Raw genomic sequence first — 24,059 nt, 5'->3', positions numbered from 1 at the left:
TGTCCTGTCACTGTCTCTGTCTCTGTCCTGTCACTGTCCTGTCACTGTCCTGTCTCTGTCTCTGTCCTGTCTCTGTCCTGTCACTGTCTCTGTCTCTGTCCTGTCACTGTCCTGTCTCTGTCCTGTCTCTGTCCTGTCACTGTCTCTGTCTCTGTCCTGTCACTGTCTCTGTCTCTGTCCTGTCACTGTCCTGTCACTGTCACTGTCCTGTCTCTGTCTCTGTCCTGTCACTGTCCTGTCTCTGTCCTGTCACTGTCCTGTCACTGTCCTGTCTCTGTCCTGTCACTGTCCTGTCTCTGTCCTGTCACTGTCCTGTCTCTGTCCTGTCACTGTCCTGTCACTGTCCTGTCACTGTCCTGTCTCTGTCCTGTCCTGTCCTGTCTCTGTCCTGTCACTGTCCTGTCTCTGTCCTGTCACTGTCCTGTCCTGTCACTGTCCTGTCTCTGTCCTGTCACTGTCCTGTCTCTGTCCTGTCACTGTCCTGTCTCTGTCCTGTCTCTGTCCTGTCTCTGTCCTGTCACTGTCACTGTCACTGTCCTGTCACTGTCCTGTCTCTGTCCTGTCTCTGTCCTGTCTCTGTCCTGTCACTGTCCTGTCTCTGTCCTGTCACTGTCCTGTCACTGTCCTGTCTCTGTCCTGTCACTGTCCTGTCACTGTCCTGTCACTGTCCTGTCACTGTCACTGTCCTGTCACTGTCCTGTCACTGTCCTGTCACTGTCACTGTCACTGTCCTGTCTCTGTCCTGTCACTGTCACTGTCACTGTCCTGTCACTGTCCTGTCACTGTCCTGTCACTGTCCTGTCTCTGTCTCTGTCACTGTCTCTGTCCTGTCTCTGTCTCTGTCCTGTCACTGTCATGTCACTGTCCTGTCTCTGTCCTGTCACTGTCTCTGTCCTGTCACTGTCCTGTCTCTGTCTCTGTCTCTGTCCTGTCACTGTCCTGTCACTGTCCTGTCACTGTCCTGTCACTGTCACTGTCCTGTCACTGTCCTGTCACTGTCCTGTCACTGTCCTGTCCTGTCACTGTCACTGTCCTGTCACTGTCCTGTCACTGTCCTGTCCTGTCACTGTCACTGTCCTGTCTCTGTCCTGTCTCTGTCCTGTCTCTGTCATGTCACTGTCCTGTCTCTGTCCTGTCACTGTCCTGTCACTGTCCTGTCACTGTCTCTGTCCTGTCACTGTCCTGTCTCTGTCCTGTCTCTGTCACTGTCTCTGTCCTGTCCTGTCTCTGTCTCTGTCCTGTCACTGTCCTGTCTCTGTCCTGTCTCTGTCTCTGTCCTGTCACTGTCCTGTCACTGTCCTGTCCTGTCACTGTCACTGTCCTGTCACTGTCCTGTCTCTGTCCTGTCTCTGTCCTGTCTCTGTCCTGTCTCTGTCCTGTCTCTGTCCTGTCACTGTCCTGTCACTGTCCTGTCACTGTCCTGTCACTGTCCTGTCTCTGTCCTGTCACTGTCCTGTCACTGTCCTGTCACTGTCCTGTCACTGTCCTGTCACTGTCCTGTCTCTGTATCTGTCTCTGTCCTGTCTCTGTCCTGTCTCTGTCCTGTCTCTGTCTCTGTCTCTGTCCTGTCTCTGTCCTGTCTCTGTCTCTGTCTCTGTCCTGTCACTGTCATGTCCTGTCACTGTCCTGTCACTGTCCTGTCACTGTACTGTCACTGTCCTGTCACTGTCCTGTCACTGTCCTGTCACTGTCCTGTCTCTGTCCTGTCTCTGTCCTGTCTCTGTCCTGTCACTGTCCTGTCTCTGTCCTGTCTCTGTCCTGTCACTGTCCTGTCCTGTCTCTGTCCTGTCACTGTCCTGTCTCTGTCCTGTCACTGTCCTGTCACTGTCCTGTCACTGTCCTGTCACTGTCCTGTCACTGTCCTGTCACTGTCCTGTCTCTGTCCTGTCTCTGTCCTGTCACTGTCCTGTCACTGTCCTGTCTCTGTCCTGTCTCTGTCCTGTCACTGTCCTGTCTCTGTCCTGTCACTGTCCTGTCTCTGTCCTGTCTCTGTCCTGTCACTGTCCTGTCTCTGTCCTGTCACTGTCCTGTCCTGTCACTGTCCTGTCACTGTCACTGTCCTGTCACTGTCCTGTCTCTGTCCTGTCTCTGTCCTGTCTCTGTCATGTCACTGTCCTGTCTCTGTCCTGTCACTGTCCTGTCTCTGTCCTGTCTCTGTCCTGTCACTGTCCTGTCTCTGTCCTGTCACTGTCCTGTCTCTGTCCTGTCTCTGTCCTGTCACTGTCCTGTCCTGTCACTGTCCTGTCACTGTCCTGTCTCTGTCCTGTCTCTGTCCTGTCACTGTCCTGTCACTGTCCTGTCACTGTCCTGTCACTGTCCTGTCACTGTCATGTCACTGTCCTGTCACTGTCCTGTCACTGTCCTGTCTCTGTCCTGTCACTGTCCTGTCACTGTCCTGTCTCTGTCCTGTCTCTGTCACTGTCCTGTCCTGTCACTGTCCTGTCTCTGTCCTGTCACTGTCCTGTCACTGTCCTGTCACTGTCCTGTCACTGTCCTGTCACTGTCCTGTCACTGTCCTGTCACTGTCCTGTCACTGTCCTGTCACTGTCCTGTCTCTGTCCTGTCACTGTCCTGTCACTGTCCTGTCACTGTCCTGTCACTGTCCTGTCTCTGTCCTGTCACTGTCCTGTCTCTGTCCTGTCACTGTCCTGTCCTGTCACTGTCCTGTCACTCTCCTGTCACTGTCACTGTCCTGTCACTGTCACTGTCACTGTCCTGTCACTGTCCTGTCACTGTCCTGTCACTGTCCTGTCTCTGTCCTGTCTCTGTCCTGTCACTGTCCTGTCCTGTCTCTGTCCTGTCACTGTCCTGTCTCTGTCCTGTCACTGTCCTGTCCTGTCACTGTCACTGTCCTGTCACTGTCCTGTCTCTGTCCTGTCTCTGTCCTGTCACTGTCCTGTCCTGTCTCTGTCCTGTCACTGTCCTGTCTCTGTCCTGTCTCTGTCCTGTCACTGTCCTGTCCTGTCTCTGTCCTGTCACTGTCCTGTCTCTGTCCTGTCACTGTCCTGTCACTGTCCTGTCACTGTCCTGTCACTGTCCTGTCACTGTCCTGTCTCTGTCCTGTCTCTGTCCTGTCTCTGTCCTGTCACTGTCCTGTCTCTGTCCTGTCTCTGTCCTGTCACTGTCCTGTCTCTGTCCTGTCACTGTCCTGTCTCTGTCCTGTCTCTGTCCTGTCACTGTCCTGTCTCTGTCCTGTCACTGTCCTGTCCTGTCACTGTCACTGTCCTGTCTCTGTCCTGTCTCTGTCCTGTCTCTGTCATGTCACTGTCCTGTCTCTGTCCTGTCACTGTCCTGTCTCTGTCCTGTCACTGTCCTGTCTCTGTCCTGTCTCTGTCCTGTCACTGTCCTGTCCTGTCACTGTCCTGTCACTGTCCTGTTACTGTCCTGTCTCTGTCCTGTCTCTGTCCTGTCACTGTCCTGTCACTGTCCTGTCACTGTCCTGTCACTGTCCTGTCACTGTCATGTCACTGTCCTGTCACTGTCCTGTCACTGTCCTGTCTCTGTCCTGTCACTGTCCTGTCACTGTCCTGTCTCTGTCCTGTCTCTGTCACTGTCCTGTCCTGTCACTGTCCTGTCTCTGTCCTGTCACTGTCCTGTCACTGTCCTGTCACTGTCCTGTCACTGTCCTGTCACTGTCCTGTCACTGTCCTGTCTCTGTCCTGTCACTGTCCTGTCACTGTCCTGTCACTGTCCTGTCTCTGTCCTGTCACTGTCCTGTCCTGTCACTGTCCTGTCACTCTCCTGTCACTGTCACTGTCCTGTCACTGTCACTGTCACTGTCCTGTCACTGTCCTGTCACTGTCCTGTCACTGTCCTGTCTCTGTCCTGTCACTGTCCTGTCCTGTCACTGTCCTGTCTCTGTCTCTGTCACTGTCCTGTCACTGTCCTGTCACTGTCCTGTCACTGTTACTGTCCTGTCTCTGTCCTGTCACTGTCTCTGTCATGTCACTGTCCTGTCACTGTCCTGTCCTGTCACTGTCCTGTCTCTGTCCTGTCACTGTCCTGTCACTGTCCTGTCCTGTCACTGTCCTGTCTCTGTCCTGTCACTGTCCTGTCTCTGTCTCTGTCCTGTCACTGTCCTGTCACTGTCCTGTCTCTGTCTCTGTCCTGTCTCTGTCCTGTCACTGTCCTGTCACTGTCCTGTCCTGTCCTGTCACTGTCCTGTCACTGTCACTGTCCTGTCACTGTCACTGTCACTGTCCTGTCTCTGTCCTGTCACTGTCCTGTCTCTGTCCTGTCTCTGTCCTGTCCTGTCTCTGTCCTGTCACTGTCCTGTCTCTGTCCTGTCACTGTCCTGTCACTGTCTCTGTCCTGTCTCTGTCCTGTCACTGTCCTGTCTCTGTCCTGTCCTGTCCTGTCTCTGTCTCTGTCCTGTCTCTGTCCTGTCACTGTCCTGTCTCTGTCCTGTCCTGTCCTGTCTCTGTCCTGTCTCTGTCTTGTCTCTGTCCTGTCACTGTCCTGTCTCTGTCCTGTCCTGTCCTGTCTCTGTCCTGTCACTGTCCTGTCTCTGTCCTGTCACTGTCCTGTCCTGTCACTGTCCTGTCTCTGTCCTGTCCTGTCCTGTCTCTGTCCTGTCACTGTCCTGTCCTGTCCTGTCTCTGTCCTGTCCTGTCCTGTCTCTGTCCTGTCACTGTCACTGTCCTGTCACTGTCCTGTCACTGTCCTGTCTCTGTCCTGTCACTGTCCTGTCTCTGTCCTGTCTCTGTCCTGTCCTGTCCTGTCTCTGTCCTGTCACTGTCACTGTCCTGTCTCTGTCCTGTCACTGTCCTGTCACTGTCCTGTCTCTGTCCTGTCACTGTCCTGTCACTGTCCTGTCACTGTCCTGTCTCTGTCTCTGTCCTGTCACTGTCCTGTCACTGTCCTGTCTCTGTCCTGTCACTGTCCTGTCACTGTCCTGTCTCTGTCCTGTCACTGTCCTGTCACTGTCCTGTCACTGTCCTGTCACTGTTACTGTCCTGTCTCTGTCCTGTCACTGTCCTGTCACTGTCCTGTCTCTGTCACTGTCCTGTCACTGTTACTGTCCTGTCACTGTCCTGTCACTGTCCTGTCTCTGTCCTGTCACTGTCCTGTCACTGTCCTGTCTCTGTCACTGTCCTGTCACTGTCCTGTCACTGTCTCTGTCACTGTCCTGTCTCTGTCACTGTCCTGTCACTGTCCTGTCTCTGTCCTGTCTCTGTCCTGTCTCTGTCCATCATCTCAACATACCCTGCGTCACCGGCATGTGAGCCTCCACCATTAGTTCTCCTACCTTCTTTCTATTAGTCATCAAAGTGAAGCAGCCTATTCTCTGTCCTCGCTCCACAATGGTGGAACGAACTCGCCCACCACAGTCAGGACAGTAAAACACGGCGTCTACCAAAAACACACCTCTTCAAGCAATATCTGTCTGTATTTTTTTATTACTGTTATGCTACTATACTTATACTACTACCTATCATGATAATATGGCTATACTACTATGCACTCAGAGTCTAGATCGACTCTATTTGATGAACAATACCACTTACCCGTAGCTGCCAGCGGTGTGCCCCTCCTGCTGACTTGATGTTCACACTTTGGATAAAAGCATCAGCTAAATGACTAAATGTAAATGTGTTAGTAATACCGCACAGTGCCACTCATGTATAACACTGACTGTGAGAAATACCGTTACTGCTTCTGTGTTGCTCCTTATCTGGTATCTGCTATCATGAAGCCTTTACTATAATGGATAGACTTTGCTAGATTGGCGCCTTCATCGTTAATCTTATCTCTCGGTCACAGTATACGACGACATGCATGTACTGCGTATAGTACTCTGGATCTCAGAGGCGGGCTCTATTCAGCCAACAGAGATCCTATGCTTGATGACGCAGTCTGATCCCCAGGCGTAAGGATCCGGGGTCGTGAATAGAGGCCCCCCCCCCCCCCCCCCCCTCCCCCCGAGATACAGAGAGAGCAGACGAGAATAAATGTGCATTAGCATTTAAATTAATGTTTAATATCAAGGTATTATGTTGCAGATTTGATTAGAGATTTGAGTATTCGGTTCCTGCTCTGCTGTCCGCCCCTCCTCCTCCTCCTCCGCCTGTCTGTCAACAGGCCACTGTCATCACTAGCAGGCCTGTGGGATAATAGCATTATCTGCCCGAGTCCCCCAGTCAGAACCCTTGTCCACACTCCTCTTTCCCAAGCCTTCTGTCTCCAGAGTGTGGAGTCACGAACACAAACTACCAAGCCTTCTGTCTCCAGAGTGTGGAGTCATGAACACAAACTACCAAGCCTTCTGTCTCCAGAGTGTGGAGTCACGAACACAAACTACCAAGCCTTCTGTCTCCAGAGTGTGGAGTCATGAACACAAACTACCAAGCCTTCTGTCTCCAGAGTGTGGAGTCATGAACACAAACTACCAAGCCTTCTCTCTCCAGAGTGTGGAGTCACGAACACAAACTACCAAGCCTTCTCTCTCCAGCGTGTGGAGTCACGAACACAAACTACCAAGCCTTCTCTCTCCAGTGTGTGGAGTCATGAACACAAACTACCAAGCCTTCTCTCTCCAGAGTGTGGAGTCATGAACACAAACTACCAAGCCTTCTGTCTCCAGCGTGTGGAGTCATGAACACAAACTACCAAGCCTTCTGTCTCCAGCGTGTGGAGTCACGAACACAAACTAACTACCAAGCCTTCTGTCTCCAGCGTGTGGAGTCATGAACACAAACTACCAAGCCTTCTGTCTCCAGCGTGTGGAGTCATGAACACAAACTACCAAGCCTTCTGTCTCCAGCGTGTGGAGTCACGAACACAAACTACCAAGCCTTCTCTCTCCAGAGTGTGGAGTCATGAACACAAACTACCAAGCCTTCTGTCTCCAGCGTGTGGAGTCATGAACACAAACTACCAAGCCTTCTGTCTCCAGCGTGTGGAGTCACGAACACAAACTACCAAGCCTTCTCTCTCCAGAGTGTGGAGTCATGAACACAAACTACCAAGCCTTCTGTCTCCAGCGTGTGGAGTCATGAACACAAACTACCAAGCCTTCTGTCTCCAGCGTGTGGAGTCACGAACACAAACTACCAAGCCTTCTCTCTCCAGAGTGTGGAGTCATGAACACAAACTACCAAGCCTTCTGTCTCCAGCGTGTGGAGTCACGAACACAAACTACCAAGCCTTCTCTCTCCAGCGTGTGGAGTCACAAACACAAACTACCACAATATCACATGTTATTCTTTCTGCCCCGTTTTGATTTGGGGCGATATATGAAAATATAAACCATAGCGGTCGAAAGGAGCCGTAGTCGACTAGCCAACCTCTTAGTCGAATACAACATTTTTTTTTTAATTCTTTTTTCTATAATTTTTTTTATCATTCTTTCCAAAAGAAAATAGGCCTAGAAGCGTGGCTAACGCTAATGGCACGCATACCAGAGGCTAACTGCCTAAGAAAACAGGCACAGAGGCACTGAAAGAGGATTTCACCCATCTAATGAACACACTAGACTAGACAAATATCAAGATGTATCCATCAGTGGACCAATTGCATGCTTTTGCAGAGGACAAGAAGCCTTCAGTCGACTCCTTCAGACATTAAGCACCCCCCACAGCCCAAATGGAATGATACAATTTTTTTTTTTATTTTTTTGTCGACCAATAGTCGACTAACGGCACATTTTGGCCAATCCTAGTCGACCATCCAAATCCTGAGTCGGGGACAGCCCTGAACCATATAAACCCCTCTCTATACCCTACGCCCAATCGGCTAGTCATTATGAACTACAGTAAAAGCCAAACACGGCAGCCGGCTCTCTTCTTCTATTTGGGACAGATCTCACGCTTTTCGTCGCAGGCTCTCGTTAGCGTCTCGACAATCTGTTACGTCCGACAGACGAGAGGAGCGACGGGAGCCGTGTCCTCTGGTCAGAGTCGGGGGGGTTTGCCTTTATTCATCTGGCTCCTTTTTGGCGGAAGCGCGGCCCTCTTTACAAAGAACAACACTGTTTGAATGTTTGATGCGCTACTGTAGCTTCAGGGTATTTGACTGCTTTCCGCTCCTTTATGCTTTGGCTTTGTGTTCCTCCTGGGTGTGCGTTGTGTGTGTGTGTGTGTGTGTGTGTGTGTGTGTGTGTGTGTGTGTGTGTGTGTGTGTGTGTGTGTGTGTGTGTGTGTGTGTGTGTGTGTGTGTGTGTGTGTGTGTGCGTTTGTGTGTGTGTGTGTGTGTGTGTGTGTGTGTGTGTGTGTGTGTGTGTGTGTGTGTGTGTGTGTGTGTGTGTGTGTGTGTGCGTGCGTGCGTGCGTGCGTGTGAGCATTTGTGCATGCACCTGTGTGTGCATCCATCTGTATGTGCGTGTGTCTGTGTTGTGCGTCGCGTGTGTCTTACAGCATACAGTACCTCCTGCATTTCCAAGCTCACATTACAATACAGAACAGTGGAATTCGTATGATTGTGCTGCCGGGGATATTAATTATACATCCAACCTATTTTCTACCGCCTCTCTCTCTCTCTCTCTCTCCCCTTTCTGCCCCCTGCTGGGGGAGCATTATATCACGGCCCGGGCGAGACCCCTGTGTTCTCTGTGCTGCTCTGCTAATTATCCACTTTGTGTTGAAGGGGGGTGGTCTCTGTGCCCCCGTCAGCCGTCCCTTTGCACCCCTGACCTGTACATGTCCCATTAGATCTATCGCCCCGGTGCTTTCTCCAGGTTCAATCACTGCTAAATGGATGGAAAATGGTATCACGCCCCCCCTTCCTGCTAGGTGTCTGGGGTTTGTTTATATCTATCTGTCGATCAGCTGTGTTGGTTGTAGAGACGTGTGTATGGAGTGTGCAATGCCACTTTGTATTTGGGTTTAACGTTAACCCTTTCACTACCACACTACCAAATGGTTAACCCTTTCACTGCGACAATACAGAAAGTTAACCCTTTCACTACCCCACTACCGAATGGTTAACCCTTTCACTGCGACAATATAGAAGGTTAAAGGGGAACCCGGCCAAATTGAAGAATTCGTACATGTAATTTCTCATCCCAAATCCGAAACCTACACTGTAAAAGGAATTAAAAAAAAATTTTTACTGGAAATTCACTGTATTATTTTACAGATTACTTTAGTTTTTCTACTTTAAGTGTAAATGCCATAAAAATACAGTAAATATTTTTTTATCAAAAATATTAACCATTAAATAAAGGTTGTAATCTGTAAAACATTTTGATTTTACTGTAATTTGACAGTATGTATTTGGCAACTGTTGCTGCCAGACATAAAAAAAAAAATTACCATTCTTTTAAAAAAAAAAATTTATTTGTGACGACGTCAGGTGTAGAGCGGGAAGCTTCTCTGTAGACACGGGGGAAGATGGTAAAGACCACACTGAGAGCACCTGGGGGGGGGTGTTCTGAGTGAGGCTGCAACGTTTACAAAATTGATATCTGTAGAGCGCTTACTTTGATCTTTAATGTTATGCGGCTACATTGATCTGCTGTGTCTGTCCTTCTACGTCTGTTTTTAATTCATTTTCAAGGATTAGTTTGTTGGACAGACGGAGTTCACTTTAGGTAAATTTTTTTTTTTTTAATTGACAGAAATACCTTCCGTCACTTTTCTATTTATTCATTGACGGACGAATCAATTGTAGCGCATTGATCACATACTGTGCAAACATGTTGTTGCTGGTCTGGACTGGTCCTCTGAGCTCCTCTCCAGTCTAGCTTTCGCTGCTGTGGGGTTTAATCGGAAATATTTCCAAATCCTCCGTTATCGCTGTGTAACGTATCTCTAGAGCATTCTTTCTCTCCTTCACATGGACGTTAAAACCACTCTGTAAGTGAAAGTGAAACCTGAAAATAGCTGCTGTCCACGCAGACACATTCAGTTTATAATGTTGTCTGACTTACACGCTTGATAACACGTTTAGTATTTGAGTAATTATTGAATGTGGGTACTGATATGGGAAAATGAACTAAATTTTCGTTTCATTTCTCTAAATCATCTACGGGTCGCGACCCAAAGTGGGGTCGTGGGTAGTTATTTTTTATGTTCTGGCAACATATTTTGGCTAAATATGTCTTGTTTTATAAATGTGTATTGATAACATGGTGCTGTAATAAAATGTTCTAATAAATATGCATGATCAAGTTCAACAACGTGTGCTTTTATTTTGATATTCCTTAATTCCACGTTAAAATTACTCTTTTCTCGATCCTCCAATCACAACTCGGAAGCAACCGTTAAGATTGGAGGATCAAGAGAAGATCCTCAATTTGGTGTTCCCCGATCGATGTTTTGAAATCACAGCAGCCTCACAGCAAGAAGGTCCTGGGTTCACAGTGGTTAGCACTGCTGCCTCACAGCAAGAAGGTCCTGGGTTCACAGTGGTTAGCACTGCTGCCTCACAGCAAGAAGGTCCTGGGTTCACAGTGGTTAGCACAGCAGCCTCACAGCAAGAAGGTCCTGGGTTCACAGTGGTTAGCACAGCAGCCTCACAGCAAGAAGGTCCTGGGTTCACAGTGGTTAGCACTGCTGCCTCACAGCAAGAAGGTCCTGGGTTCACAGTGGTTAGCACTGCTGCCTCACAGCAAGAAGGTCCTGGGTTCACAGTGGTTAGCACTGCTGCCTCACAGCAAGAAGGTCCTGGGTTCACAGTGGTTAGCACTGCTGCCTTACAGCAAGAAGGTCCTGGGTTCACAGTGGTTAGCACAGCAGCCTCACAGCAAGAAGGTCCTGGGTTCACAGTGGTTAGCACAGCAGCCTCACAGCAAGAAGGTCCTGGGTTCACAGTGGTTAGCACAGCAGCCTCACAGCAAGAAGGTCCTGGGTTCGAACCCCAGCAGGGGGCCTTTCTGTGTGGAGTTTGCATGTTCTTCCTGTGTTCGCGTGGGTTTCCTCTGGGTACTCCGGTTTCCTCCCACAGCATAAAGACATGCATGGTAGGCAGGGACTACATATGGAAACTAGCTCATTAGCAAATTCTGGCACATATACATTGATGTGGAAACTGAATATGTCGATTAATGTCCCTGGAAAAATGTATAAATAATACAATTGAACTTAAATGAAGGACTAGGGAGATGATGACACCGACTCTCTAATCAGCCTGCCGCCACAGTGACGTGCAGGCCAGGGTGGCTGAGATGATGACACCGACTCTCTAATCAGCCTGCCGCCACAGTGACGTGCAGGCCAGGGTGGCTCGGTATCCTGGCTCCCTCATCGCTCACACGGTTGGCCTTTGTTAATCTAATTAACGGTCTCAGTTGATGACTGTCAGAGCGAAGCACATAGGCCAGAGACATTTCTGTTCCTCCTGACTGAGTTTAACGATCCTCCACGGTGCTTTCAACCCGCCGTGCTCTGTTCTGTTCGGTTTCGCTTATCTCTACTCTCGTCCCCCGTTGGTCCCCCGTTGTGACCCTTGTGCGCCGGTAGGGGGGGGGGGTGAGCGAGCGGTGTTCTCTGTGGGCGGCCATCCCGAAACACTCAGGCTCCCTCTCTTGCATGAATAGGTATTTGATTTCACCTCGGCCTCATCAGAAGGCCACCTTCCTCCTCCGCTCATTCCGTCCCACAGAACAGCCAATGAATGGACATTTCTAATGTGCATCCATGTCAGGTGTTCTGTAGCGGTGTGCTGTAGCGGCGGTCCACGTTGATGGTCAATGCCAGACCCTCTGAATGTTTGCAACATGGCTAGGTTGTGTTTTAAAGGAACACACCGACATTATGGGAATTACCATTACCATTTCCCCCAGAGTCTGACAAGAGGATAGATACCAATTTCCTCTCTGTGCGTTCAGTAGAAAGCTATCCGGCTGGGAGCTAGGCTAGTTTAGCACAAATTAACGGAAGCGGACACGGACCACTTGTTGGCCAAAAACACCTCCTCTGGAGTTTTAAGCTAGGCTAGTGGTCCATATCCGCTTCCATTAATTTGTACTAAGTAGGATGTCTGCCATAGAGATAATCTGCTATAGAGATAATCTGCTATAGAGATATCTGCCATAGAGATATCTGCCATAAAGATATATGCTAGGGATGTCTGATATTATCGGCCTACCGATATTATCGGCCGATATCGGCATTAAAATGTGATATCGGAAAATATCGGTAGGCATATCGGTTTAAAAAAATATTATTTTTTTATTTTAATTTTTTTACATTTCTATAACCTTTATTTACCCAGGCAAGCAAGTAAGAACAAATTCTGATTTTATTTATTGTCAAAAGTATGCATAATGTTGTGTTAATTCCACAACAAGAGATATGTAATGTTAATTACCTGAAATCCAATATTTGGGGGGGGGACCCTGCATATATCGGTATTGGAAATTAAGAGTTGGACAATATTGGTATATCGGTATCGGTCAAAAAGCCAATATCGAGCATCCCTAATATATGCCATAGAGATAATCTGCTATAGAGATATCTGCCATAGAGATAATCTGCTATAGAAATATCTGCCATAGAGATATCTGCCATAAAGATATATGCCATAGAGATATCTGCCATAAAGATATATGCCATAAAGATATATGCCATAGAGATATCTGCCATAAAGATATATGCCATAGAGATATATGCCATAGAGATGTCTGCCATAGAGATATCTGCTGTAAAGATATCTGCCATAGAGATATATGCCATAGAGATATCTGCTGTAGAGATATCTGCCATAGAGATATATGCCATAGAGATATCTGCCATAAAGATATCTGCCATAGAGATATATGCCATATAGATATATGCCATAGAGATGTCTGCCATAGAGATCATCTGCCATAGAGATCATCTGCCATAGAGATATCTGCCATAAAGATATCTGCCATAAAGATATATGCCATAGAGATAATATGCCATAGAGATGTCTGCCATAGAGATAATCTGCCATAGAGATATCTGCCATAGAGATAATCTGCCATAGAGATGTCTGCCATAGAGATATCTGCCATAGAGATATCTGCCATAGAGATATCTGCCATAAAGATATCTGCCATAAAGATATATGCCATAGAGATATCTGCCATAGAGATAATCTGCCATAGAGATGTCTGCCATAGAGATATCTGCCATAGAGATGTCTGCCATAGAGATAATCTGCCATAGAGATGTCTGCCATAGAGATATCTGCCATAGAGATGTCTGCCATAGAGATAATCTGCCATACAGATAATCTGCCATAGAGATGTCTGCCATAGAGATAATCTGCCATAGAGATATCTGCCATAGAGATAATCTGCCATAGAGATATCTGCCATAGAGATAATCTGCCATAGAGATATCTGCCATAGAGATATCTGCCATAAAGATATCTGCCATAGAGATATCTGCCATAGAGATGTCTGCCATAGAGATATCTGCCATAGAGATAATCTGCCATAGAGATAATCTGCCATAGAGATATCTGCCATAGAGATAATCTGCCATAGAGATAATCTGCCATAGAGATGTCTGCCATAGAGATGTCTGCCATAGAGATGTCTGCCATAGAGATGTCTGCCATAGAGATGTCTGCCATAGAGATGTCTGCCATAGAGATATCTGCCGTCACTCTAATACAATGGAGCTGAATGGCACTCGGTTTAGCTCCGGGACGGGGAGGTGTTTTTGGCCAACAGCTAGGCTAGCTGGTCCATATCCACTTCCATTGATTTGTGCTAAAATAGGCTAGATTGCAGCTGGATAGCTTTCTACTGAAAGGTAAGAGCATTTCCCATAATGCTCCTTTAAAAGCACAGTTCCTTTACGCTATATCACTTCGCGCTGCAGCTGTCAGGCGCCACAGTAGCATGTACAGTACTGGCATGTAGCAGTACTGTCTATCTGTATGTCGTGTATGTCATATATGTTATGATGAATTGAAAATGGGGGACCCTGAAACAAGACGAAAGTCTTTCTCTGGTCTGCATCCCCTTAACAATTGTGTGTATTGAGCTGTACTGTATTGTACCCATTCTGCAATCTGTTCATAAAGTTTTCAATCAATCAATCAAACAGTTAGAACAGAGCCCTGCTGCGTGACGAGCCACATTAAGGGGATTCCTGTGTTTACAGTCGTTTTGCTCTCTGCCCTCATTCCACATCTCAGTGTGTCGGCTGAGAGACTTTCTGTGGGAACGTGTGAAGAAGTGGATTTCTTTCCTATCCTTAACCCTTTCACTACCACACTACAGAAGGTTAACCCTTTACAAGGTTAACCCTTTACTATCACACTATAGACGGTTAACCGTCTATAGTGTGATAGTAAAGGGTTAACCTTATGTAGCGTGGCAGTGAAAGGGTTAACCCTTTGTCGTGTGACAGTGAAAGGGTTAACCGTCTGTAGTGTGATAGTAAAGGGGTAACCTTCTGTAGTGTGATAGTAAAGGGTTAACCTTCTGTAGTGTGGTAGTGAAAGGTTAACCTTTGGTAGTGTGGTAGTGAAAGGGTTAACCCGTTGTTGTGTGGCAGTGAAAGGGTTAACCTTCTGTATTGTCGCAGTGAAAGGGTTAACCCTTTGGTAGTGCAGCAGTAGTGAAAGGGTTAAACACATTGCTGTGTGTGATCATGTGGAGGAAATGTTCCCATAATCGATATATTGATCTGCTGAAAACACGTGGGGGGTCGGTGCGTGCGGTGCGGTGCGACCAATCTGCCCCGGACCGCGGGTGTGCCGTTGCGTTCTCTCTCTTCCCGCCTGGGTCCATTCATCACATTCCTCCTGGGGCTTTGGTTGAAACGACACTCTCCGCCGCGCTGCACAACGCAGGACTCAACGATCAAAACACGGCTCTGTTGTCCGAGGCCGGATGATCGCTGTGCAGAGGATTACTGTAGCCTCATGTTGAGCTAGATACTACACACAATCACCATGCCCAGTACAACCACAGTCTTGACACTGTTGACCACTGAGCAACCCCAAATCAAATGTATTTGTAAGGCCCGACAACACACGTTAATGTCCCCATGGGGCCGTACACGTCTTCTTTAAACAAGTCAAGAAGAAACATCACAATAAGTCAAGAACAAAACATCATAAGGTCCACATTTTTTTAAATAAATGCAAAATAAATGCAACACTCCCAGACATACCCCACGCGAAGGTAAGGAAAAACTCACTAAAACCTAGCAATAGGAAAAAATGCACCACAGGCAATGTGGAGGAGAGAAACCTTAGAAGGGCCATTCAAGGGGGGATCTCCCTTCCTAGATGTCGGTGATAGTAGTGTTGCAGTAAAAACAGTTGGTAAGCATGCACTCATGTGTGTAGTGAAACACAGATGAGTGCATGTGATAGCAACTGAACATTTTGAAAAATTAAAGATAGAGCTGATAGTGGATCTATTTGAGGCACAGGGGCGGTGCAAAGAGGGTCGCATCCTCCCGGTCTTGATCACGGGACGTTCAACACTCCGGTCATCACTCCGAGACAGCCGGAGACAGGGAGACAGGGGGCGGCGCAGAGAGGGTCGCATCCTCCCGGTCATCATCACGGGACGTCCAACACTCCGGTCATCACTACGAGACAGCCGGAGACAGGGAGACAGGGGCACGCAGAGAGGGTCGCATCCTCCCGGTCTTCATCGCGGGACATCCAACACTCCGGTCATCACTCCGGGACAGCCACTCACAGGGAGACAGGGAGACGGGACAGGCGTTAGACAGCTTGGGTGATTGTGATGGGCGGACATAGCAATAGATACAAGTGGTAAGCATATATGTGGATAGAATAGATATATGAGCGATATATTCAGCGGTTAATATTGAGGGACAGGAGAGTGTTATTGATTCACTTTCCCACTTTCCCCCAGAGTCTGGGGTATCGAACTAGTGACCTTCCGGCCACGAGCCCGCTTCTCTAACCTAACCGCTATCCCCCCCCCTCTTGCTGCGGTTTCCGACTGTAGACATCGGTTCCTTTCCAGAAAGACAACAGTGAATTGCAAGCTTGGCCACAATGGAGCTTCCATAGATTACAGTTTGAATTCTGGAACAATGCATCGCATGCTTGGATGCAAGTCAGTGCTGCTGTATATACAACAGCTTCTGGATCAGTGCTGGTAACGTATTTAGCGCATTGAATTAGAATCCATTGCATTCTCACGTCATGTCTTGCCAACCAATATGGCGCAACGCCAAGGCTCATTGGTACACGATGGTCTGCGATGGATTACGAGAGTGCTATGAATTGGGAGAATTCCATATATTATAGTCGAGGTAGAGAAAGATTTAGTGTTGAAAGGCACTTTTAACAGTCTAGCTTTGTAACTGAGACTTGCTGTGCTGTTTTGCCATGAGGTAGTAGGTTCTCTCTGGCAGAGCGCGCCCCATGCTGGGCCAGAGTGGGCAGCCATTGGAGCAGCCATTCAGCAGCCAATCAGCAGCCATTCAGCAGCCATTCAGCACCCATTCAGAAGCCAATCAGCAGCCATTCAGCAGCCATTCAGCAGCCATTCAGCACCCAATCAGCAGCCATTCAGCACCCATTCAGCACCCATTCAGCAGCCATTCAGCACCCATTCAGCACCCATTCAGCAGCCAATCAGCAGCCATTCAGCAGCCATTCAGCACCCATTCAGAAGCCAATCAGCAGCCATTCAGCAGCCATTCAGCAGCCATTCAGCACCCAATCAGCAGCCATTCAGCAGCCATTCAGCACCCATTCAGCAGCCATTCAGCACCCATTCAGCACCCATTCAGCAGCCAATCAGCAGCCATTCAGCAGCCATTCAGCACCCATTCAGCAGCCATTCAGCACCCATCCAGCACCCATTCAGCAGCCATTCAGCACCCATCCAGCACCCATTCAGCAGGGCCCTAGGCCAGATCTAGTGGCTTGTCCACGAGGTGAAGCCTATTAACCCTTTCACTACCACACTACCAAAAAGGTTAACCCTTTCACAGCGACAATACAGAATGTTAACCCTTTCATTTCACAGCCACACGACAAGTAACCCTTTCACTACCACACTACAGGCGTTTAGTAGGTTGGTAGTGAAAGGTTAACCTTCTGTAGTGTGGTAGTGAAAGGGTTAAACAGTACCACATTCCATAGCACAGCATCAAAAGCCACCAAAGTAAGAGGATAACTATGGTGTTTGTGAGTGAGTGTGTGTGTGTGTGTGTGTGTGTGTGTGTGTGTGTGTGTGTGTGTGTGTGTGTGTGTGTGTGTGTGTGTGTGTGTGTCTGCGTGTGTCTGCGTGTGTGTGTGTGTGTGTGTGTGTGTGTGTGTCTGTGTTTGTGTGCAGTTGCACACACACACTCACACAAGCATGCGTGTGAATGTGCTACATGTATACATGTGTGTTTATTTGTGTATTAGGCTACAGTGACTGACGCTGAGCTTTTTGTGATACGGTAGTCGTTTGCTTTTCTGTAGCTGTTGTCAATTGTCTTTACCAAAATGGCGTTTGGTGAAGAGATTGCATTGAGTTGAGTGGATGCTTTGGTACAAAGTCATCTGGAAACGGTAACCGGCGTGGCGCCTGTTGCGTGCCGTGAACAGCTTCAGCTTTTAGCACAGCAGTGTTTATGATGCTGCTCTTTGCTTGTCATTCGTGTGGCTCCTGCAAATCACGGCTGTTAACAGGGTTCGCACAAGGTCCTTGAAGTGCTTAAAGTGCTTGATTTAAAATGTAAAAAATTCAAAGTCAAGGCCTGGAATTCCTTGAAAACATCCCATTTTTTAACAAGGTGCTTAAAAAGTCATTGAAATTCAAATCAACCATTCTTTTTTGTTCAACCATTCTTTTTTGTGCTTTTTTCAAAGTTTTGTTAATCCGTGATAAAAAACGAATTGTCGGAAATTGGTTTTAAGTCATAAATATTAGATCCGATTCTTTTTTTCTATAAAAAACAGCATTTAAAAGTGAATTGTATCCTTTTAAATGCCCATTTAAAACAAAAAAAAAGTGCTTGGAAAAGTACTTAGCAAAAGTACTTTGCAATGTCTGTGGGAACCCTGTGTTTCTCTCTACTGAAAGACGTCAAGACGGCGGCTTCCATTTGCAGTGACGTTAGCGGCTCACTTTGGAGGCTTTGTTATTAAAAGGTGCTGTAAGTGGTATTTTATTGTTAAAATAAGTGGTCTACTCTACAGTACATGTTAAAATAAGTGGTCTACGTGTTAAAATAAGTGGTCTACGTGTTAAAATAAGTGGTCTATACCAGGGGTGGGCAACTTTGTATATGGTGAGAGCCACTAAATTTCCACACTCAATCTGGGGGGCCGCATTGTTTATCGGCAGTCCCGCCAGTAGTACCCCATCACTCAAATAGCCCATAATAGTCACAGATGTGATAAATAAGGCATATAAATTAGTTGTAACTTTGTTTTTATTCCATTTCAAACGCATTTAGTAATGCTTAATTTCAACTTTATGAATTTATAAATACAGCTGAATTTGAAAGTATTGCTGTGTAACCCAAATATATACAAAATGACAAATTATAATTAAGGCTTCTATTAAAATAAATGTATGAACTTAAAGCCCACTGCTCAACAAACACAAAGCAGCATTCCTGCTGCATTTCACTACAACAGTAAATCAAAAGTGCAATAATAAATGATTTTGTTAAATGTATAAACTTTGGCCAGGTCTTGCTCGAAAAAGAGATATTTGATCTCAAGTGACTACCTGGTAAAATAAAGGTAAAATAATGAATTCCTTTTTGTGCAATTCTACATGCCTCCCATTGACCCTTTATCAAACTGGCATGACATTCACCCTCCCCCACAGTGGGTCAATAATGGTTCTGTCTTTAATGAGATACTTGTGGTCTCTCCTGTTGGCGCACAATAGAAGGAATGTCAACTTCAATGTTTGTGCATGCGATCTGCATCAGATGAAATAACGTTTATTTTTTGCGTGCACATCCGTGCGCGTACTTCTGCTCAGAAAAGTGCTGGGACGGCGTGGTACCGCGTGGCATGACCACTGCACCCAGGGGTGCAGTCGTGCACACACGCGGTTACACGCCGTGTTATTAGATCACTGAGGCAGAACTAAGTACGCGCGATCGCGCACGGATGTGTACTCGCGTGTACGCGCACACAAAAATGCGCTGTATCCATTCGTTGTGACTAAGTACCCGGCCGGCGGCCACCGTTTTACATAACAAAAAGCGCAGGTAGACTAGGTGTCTGGGTGTTGGCTATCTGAATGCATCTCCCCCTTCATTCTGTGTGACGGCAGTGGAGGTGAATACTAATGTGGCTCGGAATTCGTGATGGGGGTCTACCTGCTTATGATTGAATCAAGCGTCTGCCGTGCTGCGCGCCAGCTTTCCAATTGCTCTCGCGAGCGCACATTCACACAAATAGAGAGCAAGAAGAGCGTGTATGATAGAAAGATTGCACTTGCGTATATATGCGCTTGTGTGTGTGTGTGTGTGTGTGTGTGTGTGTGTGTGCGTGTGTGTGTGCGTGCGTGTGTGTGTGTATAACTGCGCGCGCGAGTGGGTGTGAGCGCACCACAAGGTTCATCACCAAACCTCCCTTGCTGTGCACTAGGAGTCATGCACACACAAACTTCAAGTAAACACAAGTTGTCTGATTATTTTAAGTTTGCTTTTGTGTTTGTGTGTAAAACAATTTCTTTAATTGAATTAACTTAAACTAAAAGTAAATACAAACTAAATTAACAATGTAACTTACATTGTTAATTTAGTTTGTATTTACTTTTCTAGTTTAAGTTGATTCAATTAAAGAAATTGTAACTACTATTACATTTAAAACATTGTTTGTTTTTCAACCATATCTGTTGACAATATAATTTCTTTATATATTGAAGGCTACATCCTGCTACCTTTTTCAGCTTCTCTATTTCAAAAAAAATAAAAAATCTGTCCGCGTGCGCGTGCACGTGGCGTGGCGTGTTACCAGTTCCCATATTACGACTGCACCACTGACTGCACCCCTGATTATTAGTGACCCACAATAGATTATGTTAGCGAACTTACCTGATGTATAATGCAGTGCAGCATTGGACACTCAACGCCACTCTGCCTTAGAAGCCCAGCGAATCCTGTGTGTTTTCCTTTCATTGCGGGTGCTCCATCGGTAACAACAGCGGACAGTTTATCAAACCCCCCATATTGCTGCACGGCACTTTCAACAGCATTGAATATGTCCACACTAGGGCTGACCCCTATTAGTCGACTGCCAACCTCTTAGTCGAATGGAAAAAAATATATATATATACTCCATGCGGCCCCAGGCCAATATTTATTTAAAAAAAAATAATAATAATAATATATATATATATATATATATATATATATATATATATATATATATATATATATATATATATATATATATATATATATATATATTTTTTTTTTTTTATAAATATTGGCCTGGGGCCGCATGGAGCGTCGGTGAGGGCCGCATGCGGCCCGCGGGCCGCCAGTTGCCCCTCCCTGGTCTATACAGTACATGTTGAAATAAGTGGTCTACATGTTAAAATAAGTGGTCTACATGTTAAAATAAGTGGTCTACAGTACATAGAATAATATCTCTCCACTCCGACAGCCATCACTGATATACATTAGACCCAGTCCCAGACTCCCAGTCCCTCCTGCTCTGCAGTAAACAGAAAACACATTTTCTGGTATTCCTTCCCACTTCATCCAATCGGGAGAGAGAACTCCACACTTCAGAAATGTGTGACAAAAACAATAAATAAAACCTAGTTTTAAGCAAATATTTGCCTGAAACAAGTAAAATAATCTGCCAGTGCAGTAAGCAAATTTGGTTAAAAAAAATCTTGAAATAAGTAAAAATATCTACTGTACGTAGGGTTGGATAAAGTGGGAACAGGATACCAGAATAATTTTCTTCCGTTTACTGCAGAGCATGAGGGACTAGGAGACCCGTGTCACCGACCAAACACTCTATGTCGGAATGTAGAGCTATTCAACGAGAAAATACCACTTACAGCACCTTTAATATTCATCACGTCAACCTCTTGAGTGTCTGGTCTTCATCGTTTTCACGCGTGGCCTCCTCTTCCTCCCCTGCAGGCGAGCCACACGGGGATGCGCTCCTACATCTACAATAAGAACTCTGTGATCGGCTCGCAGGCGGAACACAGCGGCATGCGGACCTACTTCTTCAGCGCCGACACGCAGGAGGACATGAGCGGCTGGATACGAGCCATGAACCAGGCGGCGCTGATGCAACAGAGCCACACCATCAAGAGGTAGGTCTCCTCGTTGATGCAACAGGGCCACACCATCAAGAGGTAGGTCTCCTCGTTGATGCAACAGGGCCACACCATCAAGAGGTAGGTCTCCTCGTTGATGCAACAGGGCCACACCATCAAGAGGTAGGTCTCCTCGATGATGCAACAGGGCCACACCATCAAGAGGTAGGTCTCCTCGATGATGCAACAGGGCCACACCATCAAGAGGTAGGTCTCCTCGATGATGCAACAGGGCCACACCATCAAGAGGTAGGTCTCCTCGATGATGCAACAGGGCCACACCATCATAGGGCTGAGCCCAAACGTTCGAACATCCGAACCTTCGTTCGTTACGTTGGCATTCGAATTCTTAATCAACAGTTGAATTTAAAATGTTTCATTTAAAAAAAAAATATATATATATATATATATATATATATATTTTTTTTTTTTTTTTTTTCATTCTGTTTAAACCAATGGGGTTTTTCTTCACAGTTGCAGATAAAGATTAGGCTACACTCATATTATAGTATTATAACTGATGAGTTATATTCATTGAAGAAAGTTGATTTAATTGATTTAGTTGGGCTGGGGCTTCTCCCTGGGCTGGGTCTGGGGCTGGAAAGTTGATTTACTAAAAAGAAAAAGACAAATTTAATCAGATTAATAACTTTATTCAAATTGAGGATTTAGTTTGAGGATATTTAAAAAAAAAATAATAATAATCATTTATAAAAAAATATATATTAGATTTTAATTTTTTTTTATTCTTTTTTTTAATTAAAAACGAAGGTTCAAACGTCCATTCGAAAAACCTTGACGAAGTTCGAATCCCAAAAACAGGCTTCGGGGACAGCCTTACACCATCACCATTACGATGAATTGAAAATGGGGGACCCTGATGTAAACAAGACGAAAGTCTTTCTCTGGTCTGCATCCCCTTAACTCATTCAGCGCCAGAGGGTGCTGTTTACTTTGTGGTTGAAAGGCCAACGCTTTAAAGTATAGGAATACGTGGCGGTGTTTGCAGAGCTAAAACTATATTATATATTTTAGCTATGGATATAATACTATTGCCCATTTGACATAGAGTATCTATCGTTCAATTTGTGAAAAAAAAAAATTTTCATCCATACATTCCTGTTTTATACCGTGGTGAATAGGGGTGTAACGGTACGTGTATTCGTCCCGCGAATTTACGGTACGGCCGTCACGGTGCGGTACACACACCCATATGACGAATACGCCCCACAGCGCACACACACAAGTCCCACATGCAGGCACTCGCAGGTTCCGTGCGAGAACAGCGTGCGGCACACAGAGTCCCCGACTTCAGTTCAGAGCGGCACGGAGAAAGGCACATTTACATTGGAACAGCTGCAGGGTCATTACAGTTTTCTTTCGTTTTCTTGTTCGCCCAATAACGTTAACCAAATGAAACCAATGGAAAGACACACACACGCGTCGCCGACAACACACACGCGCGCGCCAACAAACACATCAACATTCTCCCCCGCCGGATTCACAGGCGCACAATCAAATAAAAAAAAGAAACATACTTTTCCGGACAGATCATCTGAGCTCCACTGTGTTTAAATCCAAATAATCCTCTGCCATTGTTGTAATATGTCATCTGTTCTCTAGTATTCAGTCTCTAGAAGTGAAACTGAAACTTAGCAAGGATAAGTTGTTAAAGGGGCAGTAGGCAAGTGGATGTCTGAACACAGAATGACACCAGTATCACTGACTACCACGGCAAGCCTATCGAAAATTATTCTATTTAATAATAATAATAATAATAATAATTATCATAAATAAATAAAATAAAAATTATGTTGTACCGAACTCGTACCGAACCGTGACCCCAATACCGGGGTACGTACCGAACCGTGGCTTCTGTGTACCGTTACACCGCTAGTGGTGAATATAAGTATAGTTTTAGAGTGGTCTAGGGTCATTCCCAAAAGGCTGCGTAATAGCCATATGTGTGTATTCTACTAAAAGCGTTGTCGTTTCTTGCCTGGACTAACTATTATTCTCAAATCAAATCTAGATGATAGGTATTATGTTTCATCATGAATGCATGAAAGGGGGGGGGTAGTTTTTTTATGCTTTGATCGTCACCAACGGAATACGTTACACAGTACATTACACACATACGCTCCGATCGCAATGAAGGCATTATTGGATTGACGCAAGATTGATACCATATGGCCCTTACAAAATTTGAAAATCACAAATGTACATATTCAAGGCAAGCTAAATCCACACAAAATCCAAAATCAACGACCGAAAAAAGGAATAGGCTGAAGCACATGCTTATTTCTGCCTATCCTTTACAATGTTTGCCTATCCTTTACAAGGATGTACCCCAAAAAGAATATTCCAATTATCTGATCGCCATTCCAAGTATTGATGTCGATCGTGTTGCCAACATAATTCACCATGAATCGGGAGTGCTTGATTCTCCTCAATCCATGCGTTATAACCGCTCGTCATGCCGGACAAGGAAAAGTCCGCCCGGACCTATATAATCGACGCACACCCGAATACACAGAGTTTCAAAGGGTGTGCAATACCGGCTGCAACCTACCAGGCGGCGGTATTGGACTTTTGCGATCTCAGACCCATTCCCAATGATAACACCAGGCTCCCTGGATGGATAATGAATGGAAATGTCGAATAAAAGAAAAAATGGCTAAAACCCGACTATTTCGGGGGTCCTGGCACTGAACGTTCGTCGAGTTAACTCAACTATCATCGGGTCTGGCGCGGAAAGTGTTAACAATTGTGTGTATTGAGCCGTACTGTACCCATTCTGCAATCTGTTAATACAGTTTTCAATCAATCAATCAAGAGGTCAGTCTCCTCGGTGATGACCACGCATTCCGCTCCTGTCACATGTTTGTTGGCTGAAGGTCAACAG

General features: G+C 46.2%; 1 protein-coding gene across 1 annotated transcript in view; it reads left to right on the top strand.

The window, feature by feature from the left end:
• plekha7b (pleckstrin homology domain containing, family A member 7b) overlaps positions 1-24,059 on the top strand; it is a gene marked incomplete at its 3' end in the record, with an annotated part of 266,506 nt that overhangs the window by 141,994 nt on the left and 100,453 nt on the right. The window contains 1 exon segment of the mRNA XM_084308243.1: positions 20,973-21,151. Within this exon segment, the coding sequence (XP_084164369.1) occupies positions 20,973-21,151 (179 nt within the window).

The sequence above is a fragment of the Notolepis coatsorum genome (assembly GCF_963971535.1).
Source record: "Notolepis coatsorum genome assembly, chromosome: 2".
NCBI classification, from domain to species: Eukaryota; Metazoa; Chordata; class Actinopteri; order Aulopiformes; family Paralepididae; genus Notolepis; species Notolepis coatsorum.
The sequence above is the reverse complement of the archived record's forward strand: the minus strand, read 5'-3'. Positions and strand labels throughout refer to the sequence as shown.